Here is a 17,903-nt window from a genome sequence, read left to right as displayed (position 1 = left end):
ACCCAAAGGACAAAGAGAATTACTTAGTCTTTTCTCTTCTACCTCTTTTAAGATAAGCCTCCATGTGACTCCCCATCAGTTCCCCTAACCTCATTCCCCATGAGGTCATCTAGGCTGGCCTCTTTCTCTTCTTCCCCTCCAAACCCATGAATATACATGGAATGTTAGGGGACTGGGATAGCAACCCAAAAAGAATGTTGTCAAAGACTTAGTTCTCAAACACTCGCCCACTATCCTAGCCCTTATCGAAACAAAACAACCAGAGCCTACCCTTCAGCTCATCCGCCAAATTTGGGGCAATAGACCTACTCAATGGGTATCATTACCGGCGAATGGGGCCACTGAGGTATCGGGGTGGTTTGGAATCCCTTGGACCATTCTCTCATTTCTTCACACATAGGGGTTTTCTCTATGACCATTCTTTTATCTAGTGTCCCAGACAGTATTCCCTGGAAATTCACGACAGTTTATGGGCCAAACTCTGCCTCACTCAGACATAGTATGTGGTCTGAACTGGATTATGTCGCAGCTCTTTCACAACCAATTTGGTGCCTGGGAGGAGACTTCAACGTTACCCCCATCTCTCAGAACATGAGGAATTTCGTTGATTTCATTAGCAGGAATGAACTCATCGATATTCCTCTTCAAGGCAATCGCTTCACTTAGTCAAATCATGCCCAAAACCCTTCCCTCTCAAAACTTGACCGCTTCCTGCTCTCCACAAATTGGGAGAAACAATTCCCGGGGTCCCATGCTTGGGTCCTACCCAAACCTATCTCTGAACATTGTCCCATTTTCCTGGACACCAACTTAGTGAGAAGAGGGCCCAAACCTTTCAGGTTTGAACTAGCGTGGCTAGAAGAAGAGTCTCTTATCACTATGATACCAACCTGGTGGGATTCCTTCTCATCCCAGGTTAGGGGTAGAGCAGGATAATACTCCAGACTAAAATCCAGCTTCTCAAAGCTTCTATCAAAACTTGGAGCAAAGTTATACCTGGAAACTATTCTCAAATCAAATCTAACCTCTTGGATACCATCCAAGGAATAGACAGCCTTGAAGAATCCAGACCTTTGGACACCTCCGAAATTAATCTCAGAACCCAATCCAAACTGGATTACTTGTCCACTCTTCAAAAAGAGGAGATCTACTGTTTCCAGAGATCTAGGATAAAGTGGTTAAAAGTGGGCGACCAAAACACAAACCTTTTTCCATCATACAGCCAACTGTCATAGAAGGGACAACACTATTGCAATGCTTAAAGTCAATTACAGCTACCTGGCCCAACCAGCACAAATAGAGCAAGTGATTATAGAGTTCTTTCAAACTCTATACACTGCCCAGGCTGGCCCGCGACCTTTAATGGCTGTCTTGATTTCCTGGTCCTCCTTGGCGATCTAGCTACCTAGCTAGAGCAACCCTCCTTGAAGCTGAAATTGTACAAGCAATTAATGACCTAGCCAACGATAAAGCTCTTGGTCCAGACGGTTTCCCGATTGCACCCTTCAAAACTTTCTGAAACACCTTTCGTCCTGACTTCATGAACTTCTTTGAGGAATTCTTCCAAAGGGGAGTCATCCACAAAGCAATCAATGCCACCTTCATAGCCCTTGTTCCTAAAATTGAAGGCGCAAAGGAAATCAAGGATTTCTGCCCAATTAGCCTTCTGAACTCGACTTACAAAATATTGGCTAAGGTCCTTGCCTCTAGACTTCAAAAGGTCCTCCCTTTTGTGATCTCTCCATCTCAATCAGCCTTCATCCAGGATAGACAGATCTTAGATGGAGTCTTGGAGGCTATCGAGTGTATCCACACTAGACACTTAGCTAAGAAACCTGGCTTAATTTTCAAAATAGACTGGGAGAAAGCCTATGACCATGTAGATTGGTCCATCTTCGATGAGTCCATGGTTAGAATGCAGTTTCAGGGAAGGTTGGAGGAGTTGGATGAGAGATTGTTATTTTCATCCCCATTTTTCCATTATCATCAATGGAACACCGAAAGGCTACTTCCCAGTCTCGAGGGGACTCCGACAAGGAGATCCCCTTTCCCCCTTCCTTTTTACCATCGCAGCAGAAGTTTTCCCTAGATCCTTATCCCGTCTCTAACATTCCGGCCTTCTTTCCGGCTCCAAAAGTAGTGATCAGGGCCCAACGGTGTTTCATCTACAATGCGCAGATGATACTTTGGTCTTTGTTGATGCTATACCAAATGAAGTCGATAACCTCAAACTCTTCCTCTTGTGTTTTCAGAAAGCAATAGGCTTCAAAGTAAACATGGAGAAATCGAAAATGATGAGAGTAGCCATGACAAATGCATAGGTAAGAGCCTTCATCCCAAATTGGGAAAGTAAAGTGGAAGACCATCCACTGACATATCTGGGCCTTCCTTTGGGACTGGGGAAACCAAAAAAGAGGTTGTGGTCTCCGGTTTTAGATAAAGTCAAGAGACGCCTCGCTAGTTGGAAAGGTTGATACCTTTCCCCAACAGGAAGAGTCACCCTAATCAAAGCCACCTTGGCAAATACCCGGTCTACTTCATGTCCATATACCGAATGCCTGCACAAGTGGCCAACCGCATAGTACAACTTATGCGGAATTTCCTATGGTATGGACAGGCAGAGAAGACTAAATTCCATCTCGTAGATTGGGATATGGGATAGCATCTGCCTACCAAGGAAGCAAAGGGGCTTAGCAATCTGGACCCTTAGAAAACAAAACACAACCCTCCTAGGCAAATGGTGGTGGCGCCTAGCTTCTCAACTTGAGTCTCTATGGGCTCAGGTATTATGTCCCAAATGCAAAATCAAGGACGGAACTTGGGTACCAGAGAGGCCCCACAAACAAAGAGGGTCAAGGGTTTGGAAATCTTTAGCCTCCTCCTTGTCAAAGTTTAGAAGACACGTAAGATTCCATCCTAGAGGGGGAGATAGGGTAAAATTTTGGACAGATCTATGGGTTGGAAACTCTACACTGTGCCAGGTATTCTCTACCCTTTACTCACTTGCATCCAACAAAAACTCCACTATCGTCGAGGAAGTGCCACTTTCAGGTGGTCGGAGAGTATGGAATCCTTCTTTCTGAAGAAACCTCTTAGATGAGGAAAGCTACCAATTCCAACTGCTTTCGACGGCTCTTTCCTATCGTTTCTTCCCAACAAATGGGAATGATACTATAGTTTGGAGTCTCTCCCCTTCATGCCTCTTTATAGTAGCCTCCTTCTATAAAGCCTCACCCTACCCCCCACCTTTCCTCTCAACCCCACCTCAATCTTGTCAAAAGTTTGGTCAACCATTGCCCCACCTAAGATTTAGTTTTTCAATCGGATAGCCTGTTCCCAAGGAGCACTCACGATGGACCAATTACCAAAAAGAGGGATTTTAATCCCTAATGGATGCTCTTTGTGTCTTTGTGAGGAGGAAACCAACCCACCCCTCTTTATTCATTGCGAATATACCCACAAGTTGTGGAGTCTTGTGCTACAACTCTTTGGCATCCAATGGGTCACACCACCCACAGTCAAGAGCCTTATATCCTACAATCTGGAAGCTCAGTGGCCTTTGGCCAGAAAAACCTTATGAAAGGCCGCGGTGGCTGCTACCATATGGATAATATGGATAGAAAGGAATAACAGAATTTTCAATGGACTTCAACTCCACCCACCAGCTCTCTTCCATAAGGTCACCTCGCTAACCTCTTTTTGGGCCGCCAACCACAAATCTTCTCTGGATTATCGAGGAACATCTTCCTATCTCAATGGAAAAATGTCCTCCACCATAGGCCACCAAAAATCGCAAGAGCTAGCAATTGGCAACCACCACCAGAGGGTGGCATCAAGCTAAATTTCGACAGCTGCTCACTTGGAAACCCAGGCCAGTCAAGTGCCGGGGGCGTCTTTAAAGACCACCAGCAAAATGTCCTCCTCACCTACTCCGTGTATCTCAGAATTAATGATTCCCAATACGCAGAAGCCATGGCTTTACTATTGGCTATTAAATAATTCAACCCATTTTGGGGCACACATCTGATCGTGGAAGGAGACTCTCAAAACACTATATCTTGGGCAAGTAGCATGATCTCCCCCCCTTGGCAATTGACAACAATTTTGATGAAATTACTTACATATGCAGGGATATCAACATCTTATGGAAGCATACATAGAGGATGTCCAACGAACTCGCAGATCTCATGGCAAAGGAGGGAACTAGCTCCCACATGGAAAACCAGGCTAGGTCCCCCTCCTTTTTTGTTCAGGACCACAGCCGCACTACATAGCTTGCCCCCACTCGAGCAACCAACAGCTCCTTTGTATTTTTTTGTAAAACTATTGTAAATCTTGATACATGGGCGGATCTCATAAGCCTTTTTGTACGTGAATGACTGATGTATTTTTTATTGATAGATACCCATATTTAGAGGGTGTCTTCAGTTTCATCACAATTTTGTAACTATTACTGTCTTAGTAATACAAAGTTAACAATTCTAAAAAAATAAAAATATATGAGAATGGAAAGATTGAGGAAGATATCACGTATAGAATTAGAGCTGGGTAGACAAAGTGGAGATGCTTCTAGAGTCATACGTGATCGTCGCAAAACAACAAAGCTGAAGCTGAAGTTTAAAATGGTTGTAATACAAACCATGCTTTATATGATGGAAAGTTAGGCGGTCAAGATATCCATAGAATGAGTGTTGCAAAGATGAGGATGTTAGGACGGGTGAGTGGCAACACAAGAAAGGATAGAATTCAAGATAAGAAAGGATAGAGTTCATAATGCATACATTCAAGGGAACTTACTGGTGGCTCGAATAGGCGATAAGATAAGACAAAGTAGACTTAAGTGGTCTGGCCAAGTACAACGTCAACCTAGAACTGCACCAATTAGAAGAGGTAATTTGGTTCAAGTAGAAGGCTCTAATAAACAAAAGGCATGCCCAAATGGACATGGATAGAAGTAGAGAGAAGAAATAGAGGGACTTATGGTCTGATTGAGGGTAATCATTGTTCCAAAAGGTGGACCACCTAGCGCCAAGCGGTCAAGGGGCCTGGGTGCGGCAGTAAAAATAAGCAGCCTACACGACCGTCCTGCCTAAGGGCAAAAATTCCCCTTGTTGAGAGGTATTTTTGGGTTGTTTTATAAAAATAAGTAGGGAAAAGGGTGGTGTTTAGGTTCGTTTCAAACCTAAACCCTATTAGAGCCCATTTTAGAGAGATAGAAACCTCAAAAAACTAGATTTTTGTGATTTCCATAGGATCGAAGCGTTTCTCAAAGTTACGAGAAATCGATCTAAACATCACCCATTTTTAGATTTAGTTTTGGTGATTTTATATGTCTATTTTAAGGGATTTTTAGAACATTTTGATATTAGAAAACATCTCAAAGGTAGAAGTTTGGAGATTGAGCAATCAAAGTTCGTGAAAAATTTTATTTTTTAGACCGCTTGTATTATTTTGAGATGTCTTATTCGGGATCTAACGTAAGTGATGAACCAGGTCGAAAATATGGCTATAACCCGAATCCTTTGGATAAAAATCACATAAGACGCAATTATTGTGAAAAGAATACAAATGGGGGCATAAACCGGTTTAAGAAACATCTTGCCAGTATCAAGGGGATGTTGCCCTATGTAAAAAAGTTTCTAATGCTATTAAGGACGAGATAAAAAAATAAATGAGCATAGTTAAAAATAAAAAAAGGAGAGATATCCATAGCTGAGTTGAGGTCTGGGGTTCGTGTCAATTTTGATGATGATGATAGTGATCAGGAGGGGTGTGAAGAGGTGGAACAGCATGGGTATCCCAAACTAGGGGGAAGGGAAAGGGAATTGTACTTGTTCTAGAAGTGGGGACCTAAGAGGCCTCGAGCTAGAGAGCGTATGGATTGTTTTTTGCCCCAACCTGACCCTGAGGTTGCAAGAGAGAAGACAAAGAGAACAACTATTGAGAATAGAATCAAGAAGGAAGCGAGAGACAGAGCTACACAATATATTGTTAGATGGTTTTATGAGGCGGGCATTCCTTTCAATGCCGCTCGCCTAAGCAGCTTCTACACATTGTTAGAGGAAATTGGCCAATTTAGGCTTGGGTTGAAGCCTCCAAACCCATATGATCTATTAGAAAACAGGTGATTGTCACGAGGGAGTCGCAGAAGGATGCATGGGCTCAATATGGGGTTTATGTTATGAATGATACTTGGAGTGATAAGACGAGAAGAAGCCAAATGAATTTGCTAGTGAATTGTCCTTTAAGGGCTATTTTTTTGAGGTCTATTAATGCCTCTGATTATAACCATGATGCCCATTACATATTCCAAGTGATAGAGAATGTTATACAAGTTGCCACAGATAATATTACTCCTAATGTTGCTGCTGCTAATTTGTTGCGCATAACCTAACCCTCGTACCTTTTGGACACCATGTACAACACACTGTATTTTTTTCAGGTCTATTGATGCCTCTGATTATAACCATGCCCATTACATATTTCAAGTGATAGAGAATTTTATACAGGTTGTCACAGATAACGTTACTCCTAATGTGGCTGATGCTAATTTGTTGCGCATAGCTTACCCTAGTATCTTTTGGACACCATGTACAACACACTGTATATACCTCATGCTTGAGCCTCTTGGCGGTTTGAGCAATATTTCAGGTGCAGTTAAGAAGGCAAAGTCAGTTACGACTTTCATTTATAGCCACACCCTCACCCTCAGCCTGATGCATAGATTTACAAAGAAGAAAGATATTGTGAGGCCCGGGGTCCCGAGATTTGCTATCTAATACCTATGCCTAGATAACATACATTCGAGGAGAGTCCAGTTGAGGCAGATATTTACCATGGATGAGTAGAGATAATGCAAGTGGTCTAGGGAACAAAAAGGGAAGAAGGTGAGAGATTATTTTTTTAAAGGCTTTTTGGTGATGAGTCTTAAGGTATTTTTTCCTCTTGCCAAAGTCCTTTGCATGGTTAATAGTGACAAACCCTCCATGGGCTACATCTATGATGCAATGGAGACATGCAAGAGAGAGATAGCCCACAATTTAGATGATGATGTGAGCTGCTATGAGCCTGTTTGGAAGATCATTGATGAGAAGTGGGATTGGTAGCTACATCGGCCATCGCATGCAGCTGGGTATTTTTTTAACCCAGCTATTTTTTATGTTGATAGAAATATACACACAAATGATACAATTATGACTGGATCTAATAAGTGTGTAGATGTGCTAGTCCCTAATCCGGATACCCAGGACATTATATGCGCTAATGAGCTAATAAGTTACAAGTGAGGATTAAAGCCTTTCAGGAGTCCAATGGTGGTGAGGCAAAGGACCAAAATTGATTCAGGTAATAATATTCTTAAGTTCCTCAAGTTCCATTTCATGTTTGTTGTTTGTTTTCCATAATCTATATTTCATATATAATTAACAATTGTAATTCATAATCAATTTGCCGCCAACTGGTGGAGCCAACATGGTTGTAGTGCTCCAAATTTACAGAAGTTGACAATTCGGATCTTGAGCCTAACCAGTACCTCGTACAACTATGAGCGAAATTGGAGTACTTTTGAGATGGTAATTAGTTTAATTTATTAGTTTACAAATTACAATTTACTAATTTGCGTTACTACTTTAGTAGTTATTAGTTACTTAGTAATTACTAATTACTATGTCAATTGTAAATTTGTAGCTTTGTAGTATTATATATTAATATTAATTAGTTTCATTTGATTTTATAAGGTTCATACAAAGAAAATGAACATGCTTGAATCAAAGAGGCTCAATGCCCTAGTCTATGTCAAGTATGATCGATACCTGAAGGAGAGGTTTGCTAAGAGAGATATGAGAGACCCCCTCATACAAAAAATATAGATAATGCTATGGATGGTTGGTTGACGATGATGAGGTCTAGGGGCATGAAGGATTGACATCGGATATGACCATGGAGGCCTCAAGGATAGCAGCCAACCCTCCTACGGCCCCTAGATCTTCTTTCCCAAGAACAAGGGTGGAGGAGGAACCAGAGGCAGATTCAAAAGAGACAGAGGAGGACGACCATTATGTTGAGGAGGGAGATGATTCTGATGATGATGGCCTCAACTTCAATGCATATGATGTAGCTGATCCTGCTTTTTTTATGATGAGTGATAAAGAGCCTTTTGAGTCTTCAAGCCTATATTTCTTTCATTTCTCTTTTCCTCCTCTTGGTAGTGTACTGTGGTTTCTAAACTTTCAAGTTTTAACCATATGTGGACTATGGATATAGTTTTTACTATGTGTATGGACTATGGAGTGCATGGATCTTGGATTATGGTATGGACTATGGATATGGTCTAATACTCTAATGCCTACTGATTTGAAGTTTAGACTTCAAAGTTTGATTTTTTGAATTTGAAATGCATGGAATTATGGACTAAAATATGTCTCAATATGTATTTTTAAATATTTTACACAAAATCTGACCTTAAATCAACTATTATTCTACTGGGCTGCCTAGGTTCTAGGCATCCGCCTGGGCGCTGGGCGGCCTGGACCCCCTGACAGCCTAGGCGCTGCCTGACTTTTTGGAACACTGAGGGTAATAGAGCCAATTGGCAGAATAAGATTCGTGTAGCCGGTCTCTAGAACAATGAAATAAATGGTTAAGAATCTGTGTCAGCACAGTCAACAGTTTCAAAAAAAAAAAAGAATTTGTATCCGTACGCATGTCAATACCTAAACCACACATGTATGGCACTCGAGTAACATAATAAATTGATCATGTATTTTTAATAGGACAAAACAGCTTCATCAAAATAGTTGAGTAACTCAGTAGCAGACAGTACCCAACAATATGGTGATTTTCCATTTTCCAACCCTACATTATTTTCTAGAGAATATGTAACGAAGAACAACTTTTATCTTTATTGATGGTAATGCACAAAATCTCACTTCAAAACAGGAATACAATTTTCTTAATAAGACTATATAACATTGTCAAGCAAAGGGAGATTCATACAAGGGTAAGCTAAAGAGACTGTTATAAGCAATTAAGAGGACATGCATACTGATGAAGAAAAGCACAATACCTTAACCCTGTAACCACGTTCCAATAGTCTTTTCACCATTTCTGCTTTCATTTGTAGGTCCTTAAGTTCCTAAATAGATATCACTAGAGGTTTTAGCCAATAATTTGAAAGTGATTTCTACCACCTGAAATTGTGTTCATTGTTCAAAGATAATGAAGCTCAAAATTGGATACACAACGGATTTATTTGGCTTTTATTTGGGAAAAGAGGGAACGGAAATTAAGGAATGACTGATGTCGAAATCCACAGAAAAGCAACCATAAATACAAATGCATGATACTTACAGTTTTCGGTGAAAAGCGGATGTTTTTAGGCTCCCCCTTGCGCATAGTCAGATCTGACTACAATTGGATAACAAACTAGTCATAAGTTCTTCCACAGATATGTCATACCAAACTAACAATCTCCAAAATTAAGACACTTCCAAATACTGACATCAAATATTACAGAACAATGACTCATGGCAAACAGGCACATAAACCAAACATCAGTTTACATGTCTCATTCATCATGCAATTTGCTGATATAATCCAAGTGTGAATGGTATTATTCTCTTGTGCTGCATACAAAAAGGGGGCGAAGAAGACACTGCAGATCTACTCCAAGTCGAAATTATCAGAAAGAAGACCAAAATTGACCTCCAAAACTATTTTTCTTCAAGAACTATCTACTGGTTCTCTCTTTTATTTTTCTCATGCAAAATATTAATTTCTACCACAAGAATGGATAGGCATCTATAATGTTTTGGCGTTTCCTAAGATGGATAAAAATACTATTTGGCGTAAAAAAAATGAAATACAATTTCCAAATAAAAGTAAATGATTTTTCTTCGCTAATTATCCTGACTATGGGCCATAGTAACTCTAGGCCAAGCTTTTGTGTAAATTAAACAATCAAAAGGGATTCGATTATGTCCTTTCTTTTTGGATTAGAGCTAGAAAAATCAAGAGCTGATGGGAGTGCAGCACTCTTAGGTCAAGCTTAGGTTGATCAAACCTGAGGCCACTAGCAACCACATTTGGATAAAGAACCCCCCTCACTCAAGGTGAAACAAAAGGAAACCTCTCTGTCTCTTGATGCAGATCAACCAAGTATGCAACAACCCATACCTTGCTCATGGTACGTTCTTTTTCCTTTAATTGGTGCTTGTACTTCTCTCTGTGAAAGTCGATAATTTTACAAACAGGTGGATCTGCTGAGCCTTGAACCTGTACCAAAAAACAAAAACGTATATGTTTAAGTTCTCTACCCAAAGAACATGTCTACATTTGAGAGATCCAGAAAGAAGGATTACCAAATCTATCCACAGACAAGAATCATGGTTATATTTTGTCAACATTCGCAACCAATTAAAAGTAAATGGAAAATGCATTAGTATTAGAAGAAAGCTGTTCACGAGGGAGTTGTGCCTTTTAGGACACTTGGGATGATATTCATTTTCCAGCTGGTAAGAACAACTATGGCAGTAATTTCAATTTTCATTTGAGAGTTGGCCTGAGAGAAAAATGTATAGATTTTTACTTATAGATCCCTCAGTTCTTCCCTATGATTTAACCTAAACCGGACATATAAACTAGCCAAACCTTGAATGGAAAATGGAGGAGATTAGGTAGTTCTTTAAGAGTCCCAAATTGAAGGGCTACAAGAAATCTTGAGCACATGGGACATCTAAGCTCAAATGAGTCATGCTTGGGCCTTGGATCCTGCACCATCCTTTGCATATCGTGGTAGGCCTCCTCTTTGAGTGCATCAGCCAACAGGGACAGCTCCTAATGCAGTTGCATTCTGCCTGCCTCTGATTATTTCCTCTCTTTCACTTTCTTTTTCTTTCTGCACTAATATCCATTATTTTGTGTAGTACTTGAAGGCCATGAGCTTGCTCTTTATGGTCATTTTTTTCTTCATTTTGGGCATTCATCCAACATAGTTCTGAATGGTTGTGAGTTCAGGCCTTTCCATTTTTCTTTTTTCAGGGCCCTTGAAATTTTGTCACCTAGGCTAGGCTTTGTTATTTTTGGCTAAGACACAATGAATCCACAGATATCCATCACATTTAATTATCAGATTTCAAGATCCTCAATGTGTTCAAAAAATTACCCACTCCTCAGCATATTCAACAACAAAGAAATCGTCGAGAAAATGTTCCATTAGATGTGAGTATCAGTCTGGATGGTAGCATCTTGGTCAGGCCCTATTCCCCATTAATGTGGGCAAAAATGGCAGGCTAGTGCAAGCCCAAGCTTCAAATCTCATCTTAGTATTCGGGGGGCTTGAAATTCTCCCTTGGGTAAAACATATCCTGAACTTTCAGAAGCAAATAGTTGCTCTAAGCATACTAATAGCATTTCCAAAATTGTTTTGAATTTACAATATCGCAATGGGCCAACAGACAAATATTTTTGAATTCGATATCCTTCAATTCAGAGTCCATTGTTAAAAACTTCTCTTTGGTAAAATTTGCACTCTTCTCCCTAAGTTGCCTTTCTAAAACATTAAGGAGCTAATTCGATATCCTTCAATTCACAGGCCATTGTTAAAAACTTGTCTTTGGAAAAATTTGTGCTCTTCTCCCTACATATCAGCAGTTTACAAGTTGCCTTTCTAAAACATTCGAAAGCTATTTTTATTGCCATTATGAAACATTTTTCGAGTTTGCTTCAATCAGCAAATTGAAAACCCAAGTCCTGTCAGATAGTTGGAGGCCTGTTAACAAAGCTTTTGTTTTGGCAAGTGTGGCAAAAGGAATGCCCACAAGACCTGAGTATGTGAGGATGTGGACTCCATCATGGTTTATGAAAATCCCTCCAATACCTGCTGGACCTGCGTGCCTTTAAATAAATCTTTGAAGTTCAAGTTGATAACCTCTCTTTCAAATGCTTGCTGCAGGTAGGATCTTGCAATTGTGCTCGGTCGCAGTTAAAAAACTTTTGTTACTGGTAGCCAAGGGATTGGAATAAACCAGATATGTCTGACAATTTCTGGGTTTTATGTGAGGGTGGGGCTGATGCTAGTTGAGGTACAGGCATCAAAGTATGAGGACACAAAAACTACCCAAGGGGGCGGGCTATAATTTAGTCTTCACTGAAGCAGGAAATAAAATGGAAATTAAATGTGTATAGCAATGTTATTAAGACCGGGCCAGACCATTCGGTCAAACATGACCAATACACAGGTCACACAGGTTAAAATTTAATAATTTAAAAAATTCAGGAAAATAAGGATAAATGAAAAATAGGGAAACCTGAAAAGTCTAGAAAAATAAAAAAATTCAAAATTTGACTAGGAATTCATTTTTTGCTTCTGCAATTTTATTTTTTTCACTGTAAAACCAAAACCATTTTTATTTCTTCAAAATACTTTGATCTACATCAATCTAGATTTAAGTTATATCTGGGTTTCATTTGCTAGATTTCAGCTATATCTAGGTTTTATTTGCTGACCAATAGCTAGAACATGTTATTTTTCTTCAATTTTAAACTTTCTTTCTGAGAAAATTGTAGAAGTCTTCGATACAAATGAGAAATAATGCTATTTTTTTATTTTAGGAAGAAAAGTTTCTTTATAAATTATATTTTAGCATCGAAATAATCTTGATTATATTTCTTTGTATTATAATTAGTCTTCGCCAATTTATTTTGAACAATGCAAATTATTCTTGATTTTTCATATCTGTTTCTCTTTTTTAAGGTTTTCTTCCCTACCTTTTTTGTGAAGAAGTTAACATAGTTTCATTTCCCTACTTTATTTTTATATTTTCTACTTTTTCCTTTTTCTTTTCGAAGATATTTCTTCGTGGTATTTCTTTTACATGTACTTGAGCATTTGATAGACACAAATCCCCACCAATCACGTTCAGATTGGGTTCAGAGAAGTTTTTCCCCAAAAAAAGAGGGATTCCTCAATTGCTTGAATTGTAAGAAAATGGGACTTTCCCATTTTGGGCATCAAATGCTCTCATATATTTTCACATGTCTTGGGTGCTTGTGAATTTAGGATACAAATTAAACATAAACAAGTGTAATTTGGGTTCCAAACGAAAATTTTCCTCAAAACAATTGGGATTTTCTAATTTTTTGGACATCACATTGGAATAACGCAATTTTTTGGCTATTAAAATGCATTTCCCCCACATTTTCTTTTAAGTCTTTGGGGGTTTGCTGCTTTTAAGTAAGCAAATCCCCACTCATGAGTGTTTGGCATGAGTGCAACTAAGAATCTTTTTTATCAGAAAAAAAGGGAATGAGCAATTTTAGAGGACTTGAAATGCTTTTTGCTATTCATGTCAAAGATTGCTTAGTTCCAAGTTTATAATTGGTCTACCTTTCTACTAGAAGTATGTTGCATCCCAATAAGAAAGATAAGGATAGGTTTGTATTTTGGGTGCAAGATGCAAGCGGCTGTATCAACCACCTTAAACATCCCCAGTCGAGTATGTGGGGTGAAGTATCATGTCCAAACGTGCCAGAGAATGTGAGGCAAAAGATCATGGCCATTATCACGACGAATAAGGAGAAAAAGGTTGCAAAAAAGAGGATTATTCATGAGATTGGCATACAATTTTACCAAGCCAGGGATGATGATATAGGGCTTGAGGCCCAACTTGAACTTGCAAGGAGGGCAAGTTTAGAGGATATGTACCACTAGCAAAGCTGTATAGGGAGATATGGAAGGACAGGGTCCTCAAGGACTAGTATAAGTGGAAAGGGGAGATCCTCAAGGGCTCGAACCACGTTGTAGTGACATTGCACTCCTAGTTTGTTCAGGAGAACAAGTTTCATGGAGATGGGTGGGAAGTGAGGACTACAAGGTAGACCTCTTCAACCCACTCAAACCACCGACCATAGCCAGTCCATGCATCAGGCCCATAGTTGTTGGAAATGCCTGATATTTGAAATCGATCTAGGAATTGAAAGCATGGAATTGCGAATGGTTAGAAGATTCCTATTTTTGGAATTGCCATCTGTGAAATGCGAATTGCAAGAATAAATATTCCTACCCTATCAGGGAATCGCATTCCAACCCAAATGGAATCAAAATTCCTACCTCTTTGGAATTGCACACCACCCCAATTGAAGTCGAGATTCATACTTTTTTGGAACCGAATTTCCACCCAATTGAAATCAATATTCCTACGACGAGACAATTGAACCAAAGGATGGAGACAAAAGGGCCTCTAAGAGCATGGGCAGCAAGGTGGGGGTGAGCACGAGGGCTTGATTAGACTTGGGGATGGGTGACGAGGGTGACCCAAGTTACACAACTGAACTGTCATGGAGATCGTCAAGATGACCAAGAACAGGGTGACTTCGAGCTTCCCTGTCATTATTAGTGGTAGTAGTGTTCCACATGTATTAGTAATCTTGGATGCTCTTATGGAACTAATTATTGTGATGTACTCCAATTAGGACCATTGAAAAATTGCTTGCCACTCTGGTAGATAACACCTCAGTATCAATACGTTTTCTATTTTTTCATCAATATACATAAATTTTCTACTAATTTTTACATTTGCTCATATTCATATTTTTTGCAATTTTTCTAATTTTAATGCTTTTTTTTACCGATTAGACAGGACTGGCCAAGTGGACTTAGGAATCACACAGCCGACTCGGCCCAGGCCATGTCCAAGGCCAAAACCGAATCAGACTTTTAAAACAATATGGCAGATGCATCAAGCTTAGAATGCGTCAGCCTTTCAAAATCCACAGAAACCTTTCTTGATTCCAATATAATGTAATCTTCTATGGCTTTTGCCTGTACCCGTGAGGTGGAAGAAGTCTACAGTTCCTCCTGATAAGTATACATTTGCCTACAGAAGAGGATCTACTGCCTACAATAACAATTCCTTCAGATAAGCACACCTTTGAATTCACCAAAACCCAGTGTCATAAGCAATGTAAAGGAACGGCATAAAAAAAGTACTAAATTTAACCAGTGATAAGGAGGAATAAGTGGCCTTTTTTTTTCAATTACCATTCTTCTACAGTTGAAAGGTGTCTTTTCACTAACCCTATCCGTGTGATTAAGTCTTTTATCTCAAGCATTTCTGTTGAATGTCCACATTGTCAACAGAAACTAACATATTTCATTAAAGTTCCCTTCATAGAGTTGCATTCTATTATGATGGGAAATAAGGTGTTTATATTTAACCTCTTATAGCTCCCTGCAAAAATTGAGATTAGGAATTTTCCATAATGAATTCGGAACTGGAATATAAATCAAAGTTGATGTTTTATGTGGATGACAAAGAAGCACCATAATTTCTATAGCACATAAAATGTTAGAAATAATCTAAACACCAATAAAAAAGACAGCATACCTCAACCAAATCAAGCTTCAGTTTCAATGCACGATCTAGTGCTTCATGTCTTGAAACAATAGCATGCCCTGCAATGATACATTGTTTTATTGTAGGAATTTTCTCCGTTTTTTTTTTGTTTTAAGAAATAGAGAAACATACAGACTGAGCATCCATCACCAAATTTCATTGAAAAAAGCAAGCAAGAATTTTTAAGTCTATAGGAAATAAAATAGGATAAAATGATATCTATGTAGGTGAGGCATACAAAGTTTTTGAGAGTTCATTATAAGAATTATCTAAGTATGACGCACAGCAATCAGAATAAAGTCAATGAACAAAACAAGACACGTTACCAGAGAAAAAGCATTTCAAATTCAAAAGAACCAGTGAAAAATAAAATTAAGATGGTGCTAATCAATATCAAACATAAGGTTAATATTCAAGATTCTCATACAGTTAATGATCATTCCAAATATATATACACAAGACGTAAACATCCCCTCACCTTCATCAGTGACAAGCCTCACAAAGCGGGCCGTGATTCCTTCATTTCGACGAGGTCCCTTCGTATTTTTGACATCTGGCTTTGGCTTCGGCTTCACCTGTGATTCAGATACCAGACCCTAATTATATAAGATTTCAGTAGTGTACTAAAATAAAAGTGAAGAAGCCACGACCTGAGTAGGGGCAGCAAAGCATCTAGTGGCGATCAGCTGCTTGTCAAGCCTCAAACGAGCAAGCAAACCAGGCTGAGCAGCAGCCTGAATTTCCCTCCTAGCTAATTGCCTCAAAATCAACATCATTCCTACAGTCCATAAATTGAATTAAAACAAGAGAAAGACAATTCAAACATTAAACCACATGCAACATCATGAGTCTCGGGTTATCCAGTTTCAGGCTGAGCAGCAGCCTGAACTTCCCTCCCAACTAATTGCCTCAAAATCAACTTCACTCTAAAAAATTGCATAATGTTTCCAATAAAGGTAAAACAAGCGAGGGACAGCTCAAACATTGAAGCACGTGCAAGATCATGAATTTTGGGTCATCCAGTTTCAAATCTTCTTTCACTTCCCTGGCCGTTAGATTAAAAGAAGAAATCCCAAACCTCTAGATAAATGAGAAAACTAAAATATGATAGATCAACTTAATTGGGAAAGGATTAAACTCAGAAAATTAGATACTACTTATTTATAGCAATATATTATTTATTCCAAGACATTAATAATTACAATGAGGGCAGCATGTCCTACAGACATAATTATTGTGGTAAGAGTCTAACAAACATAAAGAGTAATGAGTATAAACTTTCTGACCAAATAAGTTAATCAAGTAATTAACCACTCAAAGGGCAAGTAACTTTGAGCAACTCTACCACCTCACACAACTCAAGTTCCCAGAGATGGACCATAGTTCGATCGAATCAGAACCAGGATTGGGATTGGGATTGGGATCGGGACCGCAGGATCATAACAGGCAGGAAGCTTCCCTATGGCGGGAATCATGGTCTGTCCACATTGAAATCTAAGGATCTTGATGCAAATATGTGGGGGAGCTCAATCCACTTAAAGTAGGATCGAATTGATAAATTATACAGGATTGAGCTCCAACTAGTTAAAAATCAATGCCTCCAACTGCACTTACCTAGCATGGTAGTGTGCTATATACTACAGTATTATACCACACTGCTACACAATAATAGAAATACCATACTACAATTATATACTACTATACTATGCTATATGCTACTGTATTCAAATATATGATATACTCTAGAGTGTATACTACTACACTATACTACATTAATACACCACACTCACAGAGCATAGGGGTCTATGTGTATGTGAGAGGCCTCGCATTGAACATTTACAGGTCATCTTCTTAGATGCAGAATGAGGCATCGAATGCTCGGTGCCATCTTCTTTCTTCTCCTATGTAGAGAGATACATAGAGAGAGAGCATATGGGTCCACATGTGTGTGTGCGTGAGAGAGAGACTCCCAATGAACGCATGGAGGTTGTCTTTTTTTTTTTTTTTCCTTTCTTCTTATAGTTGACAAAAAGAGATACCATATGGGTCCATGAGAGAGAGGGGGGGCCTGAAAACTTGGAGGACGTCTTCTTCTTTTACTATGTAGAGAGAGTATGGGTACGTTTAGTGTGTGCGTGTGTGAGAGAGAGAGAGATACCACACATCAACACTTGGAGGTCATCTTCATATTCTTCTTCTTATAGGTAGAGAGAGATCATATGTGTATGTGTGCTTGTGTGTGTGAGAGAGAGAGAGATGCCTCCAATCGAACACTTGGAGGATGTCTTATTCTTTTTATGCGTAGATAGATGGGCAGAAAATGGTTGTCAGAGTGAGAGAGAGGCGCTTCACATCAAACACCTCGAGCCCTTGGTCGAGGGCTTTGTTTTGGCCAAGGGCTCCATATGACTGCCTACGTGGGCAACCTAGGCGGTCCTAGGGCAATGAGCTTGGCACCCCAGTAAAAAACTAAATAGGGGGGATCCGTATCCTCTATAGCTCATGATCTTG

General features: G+C 39.4%; 1 protein-coding gene across 4 annotated transcripts in view; it reads right to left on the bottom strand.

Moving 5' to 3' along the window:
• Positions 1-17,903, bottom strand: part of LOC18443211 (translation initiation factor 3 (IF-3) family protein) — a 29,685-nt gene that overhangs the window by 8,236 nt on the left and 3,546 nt on the right. Inside the window, exons 2-7 of one of the 4 annotated variants that reach the window (XR_016049014.1) lie at positions 16,043-16,170; positions 15,871-15,967; positions 15,384-15,451; positions 10,174-10,272; positions 9,349-9,405; positions 9,065-9,188 (exon numbers count right to left, since the gene is read on the bottom strand). Coding sequence is in view for 3 of the 4 variants with exons in the window: in XM_011628348.3 (XP_011626650.1) it covers positions 9,065-9,133; positions 9,349-9,405; positions 10,174-10,272; positions 15,384-15,451; positions 15,871-15,967; positions 16,043-16,168 (516 nt within the window). In the remaining variant the exon portion in view is untranslated. The remainder of the gene's footprint in view (positions 1-9,064; positions 9,189-9,348; positions 9,406-10,173; positions 10,273-15,383; positions 15,452-15,870; positions 15,968-16,042; positions 16,171-17,903) is intronic. The other 3 variants (XM_011628348.3, XM_088857757.1, XM_088857755.1) reach the window with 3 other exon arrangements.

This window comes from Amborella trichopoda, chromosome 2 (genome assembly GCF_054954075.1).
Source record: "Amborella trichopoda isolate Santa Cruz 75 chromosome 2, AtrichopodaSantaCruz75HAP2 v2.0, whole genome shotgun sequence".
Lineage (NCBI taxonomy): Eukaryota > Viridiplantae > Streptophyta > Magnoliopsida > Amborellales > Amborellaceae > Amborella > Amborella trichopoda.
The sequence above is the reverse complement of the archived record's forward strand: the minus strand, read 5'-3'. Positions and strand labels throughout refer to the sequence as shown.